Raw genomic sequence first — 15,681 nt, 5'->3', positions numbered from 1 at the left:
ATTATTGTAACGCTCTTCTTTCTGGTCTCTCTAAGAGAAGCATTGCTCCACTACAGCTTCTTCAGAACAAAGCTGCACGGGTTCTGACAAGGACCAGAAAGAGAGCACACATCACACCAATTTTCAAGTCTCTGCACTGGCTACCTGTCTGCTTCAGAATCGATTTTAAGATTCTCTTGATGGTTTTTAAAGCTCTTAATTGTCTTGGTCCTAATTATTTATCTGATTTGCTTTTAACATATGAGCTCTCTAGAACTCTCTGGTCTTCAGGCAGCGGCCTTTTAATTACTCCAAAAGTTTTAACCAAAACATATGGTGAGGCCTCCTTTTATCATTACGGCTCACGTTTGTGGAACAATCTGCCTGAGGACTTGAGGAAAACAGAGAATGTGGACATTTTTAAAAACAAACTGAAAGCCGACCTTTTTAGTCTGGCTTTTAACTGAATTTTATTTATTTTATCATTTTTAACCTTTTTGTCTGGCCTTTAATTGAATTTTATTAATTTTGTTATTTTTACCTTTTTAGTTTGACTTTTAACTGAATCTTATTTATTTTATTATTTCTATCTGTTGGATATTTACCGAATTTTAATTTACACAGATATTTTTATCTCTCTATAGTATCGATTATCCTCTCTTTGGTGTTTCCTCACTTCAAAGTGGTGAGTGCAGGATAGTGTTTCCTCAGTGTTTTTAAATCTTTGTGTGTGTAAGTGTATGTGTGTGTGTGTGTGTGTGTGTGTGTGTGTGTGTGTGTGTGCGTACGTGTGAGTATGTGTGGGAGAAGGGGGGATATCTCTTGTGTCTATTGTTTGTTGTATTATTTGTATGTAAAGCACTTTGGGCTGCTTCTTTTGTATGAAAAGTGCTCTATAATTAAAGTTTGATTGATTGATTTCTGAGTCAAATAGCTTTTCAGTTGTAAAGCTGATTAACTGACTGAGTAGTGTGGTAGTGTCCACAAAAGTTACAAGCTCTTTTTCCCAGGAAAAACTCTGAGGTGCAGCGGACTGTTTTTCTGTTGAAGTCTGGATAAAAGTAAGGATAATAAAACTGAGGATAGGTAATGTGAATGATGCCAGTGCTACACCGAGGCACGAAGATGAGGAAAGCACTTCCACATGACATCACTTAGCAAGACCCACCCTACTCTGCCTCTGATTGGCTACATCACACTTCTTGATGTTTCTTTCACGTGTCTTGCCCATAGACTGTATACATTTAGAATATTTGCAGTGGACAGTAGAGAAATAGACACAACAAGGGCCAAGAAAAGAGCTAGAGAGACGGAGAACAGTATTAAGAAGGAAGAGAGGAGTGAGAGAGAGTGACAGTGATTACACGTTTTATGTGCAAGGCATGTTCATGTTCTAATGTCCCAAGAAAGAAAAGTTCATTTCATTTAGGTCTGTTATTTTTATTGACTATATTGCTGCCTTTTATTTATAATGGTTTTATTGACTGAAAAATAGCCTACATTTTGGGATTCTGTTTTTGAATTACTTACATAGCCAGATAGCCTACTTAAAAAGGCCAAGACAGAGTCAGGAATTAAGTAGGAAGACAAAAAGAGAAAAAGAGAGAGCAATAGGCTGACTGATGATGTCATGCTATTGGATGTCACAAAGTCTACAAATTTTTTTTTAATTTAAGTCTATTATTTTATAACAGTTTAACTGAACATTTGTTTGCCTGTCTATTTGTTTGGCTGACAGTTTTGCTTATCATTGAGATAACGCTGATTTGACATAAAGATAAAAAAAAAAAAAAAGAACCTCCTTTTGCCATTTTCTTGTAGCTATGTTCCTCTGGGAATAGCTTAAATGTAGTAAAACTTTATTTTAATGTAGAGTAGCTTGTAGGTTAGCTCACTACATTTTCCAAGTAGCTCGCCCAACACTAAACTTAACTGTATATACCAACATCTAACAAAGAAGACAGTTAAATGATGAAGTGTCTGCTGTGCCCCCGAAAAACACTGAGATCTCCACTTTTAAAAACTCCTCTTCTAACCTCCACATTCAGTTGCACATACTGCAGCTGAAACTGCAGCTAACTAATGTTAGCTATGTTGATTTTTCATGTGTAATGTTAATTTTTAATGTTGCGATATGGAAGAGAGGGGTAGAGAGGAACAGAGAGAGATAGAGCGGGAGATTGACTTATCAGTTGTATAGGCTATCTCTTCTTTGTTCGATTAGCTGACCTGCTCAACTTCATTAAAAAATGTCTTATCAACAAGTGCTGAATTTTAATTGTTAGCACTGGCCCACCCACCCTAAAAATAATAAAAGTGACTTGTACTTTGAGTAATCTATTAACTATTTTACTTCTACTTGAGTAGATTGATTTATTTTGTTGTTGTTGTTGTTTTTAAATTATGTACTACTTTGTCTGTCCTTCGATATTTTCTCTCCTGTTCCTATCTTTGTTGTACCTGTAAAGCCACATAAAACTGCAAAATTAAATTCACTTCCATTCAATGTGAGGGAAGGGCCAATAAAACATTCGCTTCAGGTGGCAAAGCAAGTTCGCATTTCTCATTGCGTGAAGTTGCAGCTTCAACCACTAGCAAATAAGTGTGTGTGGCTGAACCCACTTGACTGTCACTGGCTGCAATCTTCTGATGGTGGAGATTGTTGCCATTTCTAACCACCTGAAACTGTATTGTTCCACAATAGTCGTAATTATTATTATAATATTATTACTTAAATGCATGTTGTTGTAAGCTACTGCCATTAATGTCTGTCCTGCATCTCTCTGTCTCCCTCTGTCTCTGTCCCCCTTTATGTCTCATTTTTTCGTATGGAACACTGTAAATTTATCATGTTGATCTGTTCTGTACAACATCTATTGCTCATTTGTCCGTCCTGGAAGAGGGATCCCTCCTCTGTTGCTCTTCCTGAGGTTTCTACCATTTTTTTCCCGTTCAACATTATTTTGGGGGAGTTTTTCCTTATCCGCTGTGAGGGTCCAAAGGACAGAGGGATGTCATTGTAAAGCCCTCTGAGGCAAATTGTGAGTTGTGATATTGGGCTTTATAAATAAAATTGAATTGAATTTATTGAATTATATTGGTCATGAAAAGTACAAACTGTGTGCGTCCAAAATGTACAAATCACATATTTCATGGTTTTTATTGGCAAGCTACCTAGCATTCAATTTTTAGCTTGCAAGTTACAACCATCACATGTAGCACTGCCCACATTCAGCACAAATATTGTCTCAATATCACAATACCGCATTCACTCATTTGTGACGCAATTACACGCTCCGTTTTGGGTTTTTTTCCACCAAAAAATAAACTAAAATAAATTAACGGGGGTAAAATACGCTTTAAAACAACAAATAGTTGAAATTAAAAAAAACAACTAGGAAAAGAATTTGACATAATAAGACAATGGCCTCTAGTTTCATGTCAAGGTTATACAGAGGCACGTGCTGGTGGAAAGACCATCAACAAGCTGGAAAGGCGAGGCTATTATAAGTTACAGTCCTTAAAATCTTCATCAGGGTCCCTAGGTCATCATGCCACTTGAGTGAAGCTGCTGTTGAGACCTAGACCTGTTAAGAGTTCTGGCCCATAACCAATAGTCAATATTGAACCCACCAGCTGTAGGTTGATAATGAAACCATACCTCGTCAGCTAAAAGAGAGAGCTCACTGGAGTCAGCAGCATCATAATCATAAAGGACTTTGGCCTTGCGTGTTCCTGTAGCTGGTGCCTGAACTTCTTCAATCTTCAGTGTGTCTGTCTCCACAGGGCTGCTGATGCCCTCTGATGCAGAGTCAGCCGTAGCTATGGACTGAGTGGAGTTCAGTGCAAATGCGTTGGGAAGCCTGAGGGAAAGCAGGCAGATAATCAGAACATACATATACTGTAAAATACATCACTGATCTTATAGCTCTGAAAAAGCAGAGCCAATAGTTAAGTATAAAAACAACAGCTTTGAAAGAATTGAAGACACTTCTTGGAACCATATTGTTGTCTGGGTGGTGCAGAGTGGCAGACGTGAACACACCGGACCAAAGGTGTTTTTTCTTTTTTTACAGTCCACTGGTAAAATGGCAAAATAATGACAAAAAAAGTTTATATAATTGATGAGAGATTCAGCACTTCAATTTATAAATATGTCTAATCTTTCTCCTGTTGTAAATTGTTGCCGGATATTGTTAAATGTGATACACTGCAGTGTTTCCACCATCAAGCATTTTAAGAATAAAACCCGAACGTGGAAAAATGGAGCCATGACGTACATTAATGAGGTAATCGGTTGTCTGCCACATAAACAGCAGAATCTAGAGCTCTAACTGACCAGCCTGATGTGTGTAGAGGTGTGTGTGGTTATTCTGTAGCAGCCTGGTGATGTGATTTAAAGCTGGAATCTGTAACTTTCATGAAAGTAACTTTTTGTCATATTTGCTGAAACTCTAACTACATCCACACAGTAGAACAGGCATGAAATCTGTGAAAAAAATCATGTTCCTCTGCCTCCTCTTCGTGCATCTTATGGCATTTGCAAGAATCACTGAATGTGAACAAAAACAACTAATCAATCACTGCTCTTGAACTGCAGTCAATCTGTCAAACTAGTAACACTGATCAAATATGAATCAAGATTCTGTTACTGCATTGTCTATTTCTCTCCTCACATGTTTTCAGAAACATATTTTAGTGACTGTTAAGCTGTAAAATGAGAATGTGTGACCCAGCTGACTTGGTGAGAACAGTTGAACGAAAAACAAGCACCACCCACCCGCTGGAGCAAACTTTCTCATTTTACGGCCAAACAGTACCCTGAGGGCCGAATTCACAAAAGGATTGCGTGGCTTTTGTGGCCGCTAAACCGGTAAAAATGGAGCAAACAGATACCGTCTAATTCACAAAGAACACGCAGAGGGTGAAATGCTCCACTAACTGCGCTGCCAAGCAGATTGCGTCTCGGTGCTCCGGTGTTATTTGCACGTATTTAAATGAGGTAATATGCATATATTTGGTGCAAAAACTGCCCCTTTCTATGCAAATGAGCCTCATTGATAAACAACGTCTAATTCACTAACACCAGCGCTAATAGCCACACGCGGTTTGAGTGAAGTAAATAACGTCTTTAGAAAGCTGGTGCAAACTGGGCGCTCCTCTGTGGAAGCCTCTCGCCCAGACTTTCCAGTGATCGTGGCAGCAGTGATCGTCTGTTAAATCAGTCTGTAGCCTAAATAATATTTTGACATTATTATTATAATCATTATTACTTTAATGCCATCCAAAGATGGGTGACAGGTGACAGTCTGCGGTCGTTCTCAAAACGCACTTCTGTCACGCACTTCAAAAGCAACTTTCAATAATTTATTTTATGAAACGGGGGAAACAAACGTGAACAAAAACAGTTCCATAATTCATATGAAATTCAAAAGCTAATGAAAAACCAGCTATAAGTGAGAGGGAATAGTGATAAAGTGGTCAAACTTGGTCATACCCACAGCCTCAACCCATCCGACACTGTTAGACTGACTCACTAGCAGACATCACTACATGAGGGTATACAGTATTCAGTACTTTGCCAAACAGTCTGCCATAGTTCTGCCACGGTGTTCTTGGCGCAAAACCAGCATTTATACTTTGCCATGTGGCTGATTGCAATCAGGGGCAAACTGCACTCAGCTGCCAAACTTTGTGGGCGTGTTTACGCTGGTATATCATTAGCGCAATATCCTTTGTGAATAGGACATTAAGACGGAGCAAACTGCGGGTGCAAGTGAAGTGCAATTCAAGGTGCTATCAGCGGCTGCAGTTCATTCTTTGTGAATTCGGCCCTGAATGTGTTTCTGAAAATATTTGAGGGGAGAAATAGACAATGCAGAAACAGAATCTCAATTCCTATTTGTTCAGCACTGCCTAGTTTGACCACAGTGATTAAAATGATTGTCAGCTGTGTTAGACACTACTTGGCTCTGATTGGTTGTTTTCCTTTAGCCTTATTAGATTCCAGCAAATGCCATCAAAAGTGCTATGAAGTGGAGGCGGAGGAACATGATTTTTTTCATGGACTTTCTGCCTCGTGTAGATGTAGTGACAGTTTCAGCAAATATAACAGAAAGTCATTTTCATAAAAGTTACCAACTGTAGCTTTAATGAAGGTAAATACAGTGAATGGCCGTGTGTAATGGCACTGCACTTTTGAATGGCCCTCCTGCTCTGGTTGCTGCACTGCCCTTTAGATAGAAAAGCATATACAGACTTCAATCTCATTCTGTTCCCAATAGAGGGGAAAAAAACAGATGCAATGACTTCCAATTTGCAGCGCTTAAGAATTTATTTGTATTCAATATGGATCTAGTAAGCATTGGAAATCAATCATGTGTGGGTAAAACATACACACAAATAGAAAGATAAATCACAACAGCACAGGAGAAGACAAGGCATACTCACACGTCCTCATCAGAACTGAGGGCATGAGACAATGAAAATTATTTATCATAATCTGACAAAACCAAAAGTAACAATATGGGACAGGCATCTGTAGAACCTGATTGGAACTGAGGACAGAGCCTAGTTTGTGTTTTGTGTATGTGTATTTATAGGAATAAATTTATCAAATACAAGTATCTGTAATGTCTGGAGCATTAAAATAGTAGAACTCAATTCACATTTATTCAATATATGTGCATCTATATGTCTCTTCACATTGTGAAATGTCAGGATTTAGATCAACACAGCTTTGAATTGAGAAAAAAATGATGCAACTTTTACTTTTCTCAATTATTAGGCATGTTGATGATTAAATATTGCCAATAGCTAATCATTAAAAGCTAATAAATTACAAAATGCATGTTTTCCTTGATAAGGCTTGCTCAAGTTGAGAGAAATTAGGCATTTGTATGATAACTAAACTGAAGTAAATGATCTTAATCATAAAACTGCATTAAATATTTCCCATGTGTAGCTTTAAGCTTTTCTTGAGGACATAACTTAAACTTAGAGGGCATGTGAAACTCTACTTATTCTTATAACAACAAAAAGAGCCCTAGCCTACAACCACTGATATCAAGATAGAAAGACTGAACATTGCAGGTACAAATGGCAAAATTAACAGCAGCCATAGTGAGCTGGTTAGATGAAGAGCTGCAGTCTGGGTCAACTCAAACACTTTTACTGTGCTATTTTATCCAAAAAGAAAAGGACTCCAGCTGTATGGAGCTTTTTTCCTATGTTTATTCAAGAGAGTGGTATATCGTATGTTACACTGTAACCTTGGTTCTCTGAGTCAAGAGACTATCTCTCCACTCCGTTACATATTCCATATGTACGGGGTATGATCCCCCTGCTTGTCAGGGTATGTGGATAATTCTTTAAGACACACCGGCTTGCCCGGCCACGCCCCATTGCGTAGCTATAAAGCGCCTGCGCTGGCGTGTAATCACTGATAGTTTTGATCGAAACGTGTCTCCGAGCGGCCTAAGGATTGGAGAGATAGTCTCTTCACTCAGAGAACCAAGGTTACAGTGTAACCATACGTTCTCTATCGTCTCGAGACTATCTCTCTACTCCGTTACATATTCCATATGTACGGGGTAGATCTTTAAGACACCCCGTGAGGAGACGGTGCAGCCCACAATCCCACACCACAACGTGCAACAATCAAACTATTTACAAATGTACACTATATACAACTCACAGGAGTAGGCCCCGCAAGGCGCTAGGGCCACCCATGGGAGGGAAGGGCTGCCCGGGAAGCCCGCAAGACGCAAGGCTAACCCAAGGGGGACAGGTAGGGGCCCCGCAAGACGCAAAGGCCATCCTGTTCACGGAGCAGCCACTCAATCAGCCTCCAAGACGCAAGGCTGAGGGGGAGACAAAAATGTCTACCGTCGGGCCACGCCCAGCACCCGCTTCCCAAACAAGGGGCTGGCGGCCACGTTCAAACGGTAGAACCTGGTAAAGGTCGACTGGGACGACCACGTGGCGGCGGAGCATATGGAAGCAAGGGAGGCCCCCCGCCACAAGGCCCATGAGGCAGCCACACTCATGGGCCTGGAATGTGCCTGGACCCCTGATGGAACAGGCACACCCGACAGTACATAAGCCTGCTGAATAGTGTCTACGATCCAGTGTGACAGCCTGGACTTCGACAAAGGCCTGCCTAAACACCCAGGGTCATAACACACAAAGAGCTGGTCAGACCTCCGGACAGCCTGAGTGCGCCGAATGTACTCTGTCAAGGCCCTGACCAGGCACAGAGCAGACTGGCCCTGCTCAACCTCCTTGCCAGCACTAGGAGAGGAGAGAGACCTAAGCTCGACTGACTGAGACAGATGGAACTCGGTAAGGACCTTAGGCAGGAAGGCTGGGTTGGGGCGGAGAACCACACTCGAGCCATCCGGGGAGAACCGACAACAGTCACCATGCACCGACAAGGCATGGACTTCACTCACTCTTCTCGCCGAAGTGACGACGAGCAGAAAGGCGGTTTTCATGGAGAGCCACTTCAAATCAGCACCCCCAAGAGGTTCAAAGGGGGAATGCTGAAGGGCCCCAAGGACGACATCCAAGTCCCAAGGGGGAACTGCCGGACCAGTGGTACGCACCGTGAGTCGCTGGGCCCCCAGAAGGAACCGGGAAATGAAGACACAGTCCTCCAACTCGCCGATACGCACTGCCTTGATTGCTGCCACCAACCCTCACAGTGTTACAGCAGCTTTCTGTGCTTCAAGCTGGGACTGCAAGAACCGCAGGATCTCCTGAGCCGGAGCCAAGTAGGGGTCCACCTGCTGAGACTCACACCAGTTGGTAAACACCTGCCAACGGTGCGAATAAGCAGCCCTTGTGGATGGTGCCCGGGCATGCTGCACTGTCGCCACCACAGGCTCTGGCAATCCTAAGGCCAGGAGCCTTTCCCTCTCAGGGGCCAAGCCACCAGCCTGAGCCCCGCTGGAAAGGGGTGGAACAGGGCTCCGTTTGCCTGGGAGAGCAGGTCCCTCCGGTGCGGGAGCTCCCATGGCGGCCCGTCCAGCAGAGGCGGAATCGCCGAGAACCAGCCACATAAACCTGCCGAAGCGGCGCCATATCTCGGAGACCACCTGAGGGTGGAGTCTCCACTCCCCCGGCTGGGGCCCTCCTCTCGACATGATGTCTGCCGCACAGTTCAGTGCCCCTGGCACATGCACGGCCCTGAGTGAGAGGAAGAGCGGGTGAGCCCACTGCCACAGAGTGGTTGCCAGCTTGCACAGGGCAGGGGAGCCCAGGCCCCCCTGCCTGTTGATGTAAGCGGCCGTCACTGTGCTGTCGGTGCGGACAATGACGTGATGACCCCTCAGCCTCGGCAGGAAATGACACAGAGCGAGGAGAACTGCCCTCAGCTCTAGGACATTTATGTGCTGACACAGCCACCGGCCGGTCCAGTTCGTGTACTGCGCCCCACCCCGAGGAGGATGCGTCCGTGTACACCAGCTGGCGATAGACCACTGGACCCAAAGCCTGGCCTACCACGATGTTTGCTGGGACCTTCCACCACTGGAGGGCCCTGTGGAGCCTCCGAGAGACTACCACTTTGGTCTTGTGGGACCTCTGAGGGCACAGACCCAAACCCAGCAGGCATCTCTGTACAGGCCGCATGTGCAAGAGGGCGAGGGGGACCACCTGCACCATGGCTGCCATTAAGCCCATGAGGCGAAGGCAGAGTCCCCAGTTGACCCGAGCGTGCAACTGGAAAAGGGCAAGGCAAGTTCTGAGAGCCTGCTGCCTCTCCAGGGTCAACGTAACCGTTGCCCTCCTCGAGTCCAGGACCATCCCCAGGAAGGTCGTCACCTGGGAAGGCTGGAGCCCGCTCTTCTTGTAGTTCAGGCGCAGACCTAGGCGCTGAACGTGCTCCAACAGCAGGGCTACGTGGTGGCGGCACTGCTCCTCTGAGACTGCACAGACGAGCCAGTCGTCGAGGTAATTTAGGATCCTGATTCCTCTCTGCCTCAGGGGGGAGAGGGCCGCATCCATACAGCGAGTGAAGGTTCGGGGTGCCAGAGAAATACTGAATGGCAGCACCCGAAACTCGTACACCCTGCCTGCAAAACCGAAGCGCAGGAACCGCCAGTGACCCCTCCAGGTGGGTATCTGGAAATACGCATCCTTGAGGTCTATAGTGGCAAACCAGTCCTCTGCAATGACCGCCTGTCTCACCCTGGGGACTGTCAGGAACCGGTATCACAGGGGCCGGAGATACCTGCTGAGCCCCCTGAGGTCCAGAATCGGGCGAAGTCCCCTATCCTTCTTTGGGGTCAGGAAGTAGCGGGAGAAAAACCCAGCCTGGTGATCCCCAGAGGCCACCTCCCTTATAGCCACCTTCTCCAGGAGGGTGGACAGCTCCGCCTCCAAAACTAGTCTTCGTTGAGGATCGCTCACCGTTGTAAAGGTGGGTTTCCTTGTTACAGGTGGCCGGCGTGAAAACTGGAGACGGTATCCATGGGTCATGGTTGAGACCACCCATGGGTCCGCTCCCAGGGCCAACCAGGCCGTCTCGTGAGAGGCAGGCGGAGGAGACAGGTTGGCCAGGGCCTGGTAATTGTCAGGAGGGCGGGGGGCGCTTGGAGGACCCCATGGCCTTAGCAGGTGGTCCTCTCCTTCTGCCCTGTCGGCGGTACCTACACCGCCGGGAAGCCTCCAACTGGAGTCAGAGATCCCCTTGACCCCATGTCGAGGCCTCTGGAGGTGGTGCAGGCTGAGACCGAGACGGCCTTGACCCCCTAGAGCCCGTGACACGCCTGGCAAGGCCCCCTGAGACCTCCTTTGCACAGCGACGGCTCTCCTGTGCCTGCTGCATCAAGGCGGTAGCATGAGGCCCAAACATAGCAGTGGGTTCCACCGGCACTTTAAGCAGGCAGTCTCTATCCCCCTGCTGTAGCTGGGATTGAGACAGCCACAAGTGGCACCTAACCACCCAGAAGGAAGCCAAGGCACTGCCTGCTGCCCCAGCCTGCTCCTTCATCACCGAGGAGAGGCATGAGGAGGCCATCTGCAGCTCCTCACCTACACTGGTGTCATCCTGAACCCGACGAGACAAGTCGCGGAGGTAAAGGGACAGAATAGCCCCGGTATTGGCCAGCCAAGTCTGCACTGCCATAGCCTTATGTAGCTTAGCGAGCAGACTATCCATAACCCTGCAGTTCTTGCTGGAGCAGGTGGCATTACCAAGGATGGAGCTGGAGGGAGAAACTAGTGGGGTGAGGGTTTGGTCCACTGGGGGAAGTGGCCCACAGGCAATCTGGTCCCTGTCATGCACATTGGAGAACCGGCGACATGTCGCAGACCACTTGTGAGCCGCCGCTGGAGAGTGGAACTGCTGGCACAGCAGCTCTTTAAAGTCAGGTAGGAGGGGCACGTGGGTAGATGCAGGGCGCACCTCCATATCCTCCTCAAACCTAGAGGAGGTGGCTCGGGGGTTCTCAGGGAGGGCAACGCCCAGAGCCCTGGAAGCCCTGTTAATCACCTCCTCAAAACGGCGGGCTAGCTACCCTCTTGTTATTTCGCCCACTGTCTGCTGTGCACAAGAGAGGTCGTTGTCCTCAGAGGAAAAGACGGTTTCCACATCCACGTCCTCCTCCTCAGCTTCCTCGTCCTTCCTGCCTAACTCTGAAGGCGGGGGAAGGAAGGAGCTAAGTGGAGGTCGGACCACCATAGGCTGAAGAGGAGGCAATGGAGCCTGCCAGACTCCTGAACATGCCCTTCCCTCCGAGGCTGCAGCCATTCTCCCAGTTTTCTGCCTAGGCCCTTCAGAAATCTGGGAGCCTGCACGCTTTGCAACAAAAAGGTGACAACGAGCCTCCCTAGTATGTGCAGGCAAAATAAAACAGTCCATGCATGACTGAGGATTCTCCTTAGAAACCAGAGCATGCTCATGTCCCAAACATAGTGCGCAGCTATCATGCCCATCCTCTAGGGGCATGGCCACCCCACAACCCACACAGCAATGTCCCTCCTGATGTGCCATACTGCCAGGGACCGGAACCCGGAAGTACTCCACCACTTCCTGTTTACCGTTAGCCAGTAGCACCACAGCTAACTTTGCTTTATATTTATTTATTTATATTTATTTATTTTTTATTTTTTTGAGCGATACGCCGGTGAGAGAACGCTTAAAGCAAAAACCCTCAGCACACAGCGCGTATCCACCAAATGTGTTAGCTCACGAGCCGCGAGGAATACGCCGGTGAGAGAACGCTTAAAGCAAAAACCCGTCAGCACACAGCGCGTATCCACCAAGCGCGTTAGCTCAGGAGCCGCGAGCAATACGCCGGGAATAACACACAGTCACCGCTGTCGGGAGCCAGACAACCTCCGGCTCGACCAAGCAGGATGATGACTCTGCTGACACAGGGCAGAAAGAGCTCTAGGACACAGCAATCCAGGGAGGCTGCCAAAGACAGATGCCCCGACTTACACAGGTAAGCGAACTCAAAACTGTACACCTTCCTTCTCTTTCCTTACAACTCAATTCTTTTCTTTTTTTTGCAATACGGATTGTGAGACACTGCACCCTGACGCACAAGTGGAGATCAAACAATCAGTGATTACACGCCAACACAGGCGCTTTATAGCTACGCAATGGGGCGTGGCCGGGCAAGCCGGTGTGTCTTAAAGAATTATCCACGTACCCTGACAAGCAGGGGGATCATACCCCGTACATATGGAATATGTGACGGAGTGGAGAGATAGTCTCGAGACGATAGAGAACAGTTATTTATTGATTTCACATTCACATTTTGTAATATTGTCCCTCAAAACCCTGCCCTCGCACTCAAATAGCCTCTGCTTGCGCTTAGATCTACTCTGTTTCTGCTCAAACTGTGTGCTCACACTCAGATACCATGTTGCTTGCACAGATTTCCTACTTCAGCTGCAGCTCTTCTCCTCGCGCTCAAGCTGCTTCTGTGTGCTTGAGGAATTTCTGCTCTCAGATTTCTGCCTTGTGCTTGGATTTTTTTGTGTAACAACCCTGTCAAAATCCCCCAACCAATAGAATGCCAGGTTTATTGTTGACCAATGAAATGATCCCTGCCTTTTTGCGGGCGCGCTCGCTTTAGTTTTAGAGCATCCTGTCTGGGCGGGTACTTTTTAATCGGGTTCATCCACTCCCGCCCTCCAGGGCTTTAATTAAAAGTTCTTCCCTTGCTTTCTTTACGACTTTTGGAATGATGCCGATTGTCGCGAATTCGCATCATACCGCTTCCATTTAGACTGCAGCCGAGATAGTGTATGTATTCCCCCAGTGCCAGTTTGTGCATATTCAATACGTACCTAGGAACCTTTTGCAAGCACTGGTTTCCTGTAGGACCGGTTGGAGTGAGAACTACATCCGGTTCATGGAAGCTAACGCTTTGGCTAACAATCACTGCGTGTGGAGGCTGCAAATTTGGAGAAATTGTCCAATATGTGGTAAGTTTTGCTAAGATAAAAATACGTACCAGCTCATTGTTTGCTTCTACAGCCGACATGTTGGAATAGACTTCATTTGACGAATACTTTTTATGTTATTTGAAGATTTCTGTTTGTTGCTTATTCGCTACTTTCGTCTGTAACAGCTACATTCGACCATAATAGCAGCATATAGATAATGCTGTATTTAGATTGATTTCGGCACTCACATGCATTTTCTTTGGGAAATGCCATTCTAGTTAATTTCTGTAATTATTATAAAAAATAGCATGCTGGGATATAAATGCAATTTCTGTGCTTTTTCATAACACAGAACAAAATGAATGCATCAATGTTCTATGAGAAGCGACCAGGTGGACTTCAAACCGGGATTCCACCAGTCGAAAGTGACGACAGTTGTCTCAGTGACAGTGGGGACAGTGATGAAGACTACACTTGTGGAAAACTCCCTGCCGTTGTTGGGCGACTGTCTGTTCATCTGTGGAAGCGTTTAATATTGTGATTATTCCGACGTTACATGTTCTTAGAGAATGCTATGGCTGAGATCGCTAGCTACTATCCACATGTGTTCCGTTTTTGGTGTATGTGTTACCTGAGACGATTGTATGTCAGGTTAGGATTATTCTAATGTTATTCTACTTTCCTTTTCATACTGGTACTTAGTTTATATGGAAATGTAGATGATTCAACACTGACGATAGCATCGTAATGTGTAATATTTCTCTCTCAAGCCTGTAGATAGTGTATGGGTGCATTTGTGTTGCCCAGGACCGCCACCCTATGGCCATTTTATATATTACATATGTTATTCAGAATACTGCGTTGTGTTGCATGTATGTATGTAGTATGGCCTGCCTAATAACTATTTCCCCTATGTTTGCCTCATAGGAAACCACACACACACACACGTCTGCACTTTCTGTACTATATTTTTAAGTTCATTAAAGGAGCCTAAATATGGAATCTGGAGTAATGCAGCTTCTTTCTAACCGAAGAACATAGCCAGTTGGGTACTGCCAGCACAATCTACTCAGCTACCCCACACTATTCCTCACAACACTCATACACCAGGTGATGAAAACGGCAGTAATAGGGGCGTCTGCACTATCCACTAAGCTACCGACGTCCCTATTACTGCTGTTTTCATCACCTGTTGTAGAGTGCAGTCTGTACGTAGCATGCACAGGCCCCATGGACAGAGGCGCCGCCTCGCCGCAGCAGTCAGGACTCGACCCCAGCTTGCGGCCCGTGTCATTCCCCCATTCTCTATTTCCCCACTTCATGCTGTCCTTAAACAAAAGGCCAAATAAAAAATCTTATTAAAAACAGCAGTAATAATGCTATGATTTCGTGTAGAGTTTCAGCTTTTTATCGTTTACATATGGCCATATATTTGTGAATGTAATCATGTGTACATGATGTGTATATAATGTAGATAAAAATGTCTGCACTTTTCTATGGTGATTTCTTTTTTCTACACCAGGTGATGAAAGCAGCAGTAGTGAGAATACTGACAACAGGAGCAGCAGTGATGGAGACTCCGATGTAAATCATGATGCACTTCCTAGCACCAGTGTTCTAAGTGAAAAGCTTGAGCTCTGTTTCACATTGAACTATAATAGTTGGTGTTATAGTCAGGACATTGAAAATAATTACATGGCATTAATAAATCTACATACCTGAGACGGGAAAATGTGTTATTACTTTTTTTTTTTTTTTTTACCATTTTTTCCATTTATGCCTGTTGTAGCTAATTTGCATCATACCCAAATTTATATCTAGTCTATGTGCTATAGACAAATTAACAATCTCCACTTAATTAAGCATCAGCTTGAAAGCAAAAGCACATATAATTAATATTTTTATATAATTGTAAATAAATTCAGACGTCAAGTTAATTTACACACGTGCGTCCGTAATTTTTTACTATAATAGCCGCATAGAATATAATATTTATACACACACACACACACACACACACACACACACAGTGGTAACCGCTTACAGGGATCACTTCTGTCCGGGTCAAATTGATCACTGTAAGCGGATAATTATTATAACCGATTTTTTTTTTCTTCTGAATTTCTCATGCAGATTACCATCTAATTGACATTTGTATATTTGTTAAATTAATATAAAGTAATGAAACGGGCAGCTTCGCTATTTAATGAATGTTACTGACTGTTTCAAATGCTTGTTTCGCTGCTGCATCTCGTTGGCTCGTTTTTAGCAGTTTGTCATAAATATCAGTGAGACTAC

At 45.1% G+C, this 15,681-nt stretch overlaps 1 protein-coding gene across 1 annotated transcript in view; it reads right to left on the bottom strand.

The window, feature by feature from the left end:
• Positions 1-15,681, bottom strand: part of sh3glb2a (SH3-domain GRB2-like endophilin B2a) — an 89,579-nt gene that overhangs the window by 5,345 nt on the left and 68,553 nt on the right. Inside the window, exon 10 of the mRNA XM_078170979.1 lies at positions 3,641-3,842. Within this exon, the coding sequence (XP_078027105.1) occupies positions 3,641-3,842 (202 nt within the window). The remainder of the gene's footprint in view (positions 1-3,640; positions 3,843-15,681) is intronic.

Source organism: Epinephelus lanceolatus, chromosome 9, assembly GCF_041903045.1.
Source record: "Epinephelus lanceolatus isolate andai-2023 chromosome 9, ASM4190304v1, whole genome shotgun sequence".
Classification (NCBI taxonomy): domain Eukaryota; kingdom Metazoa; phylum Chordata; class Actinopteri; order Perciformes; family Serranidae; genus Epinephelus; species Epinephelus lanceolatus.
Note: the sequence above shows the minus strand (reverse complement) of the source record. Positions and strands in the feature narration are given on the sequence as shown.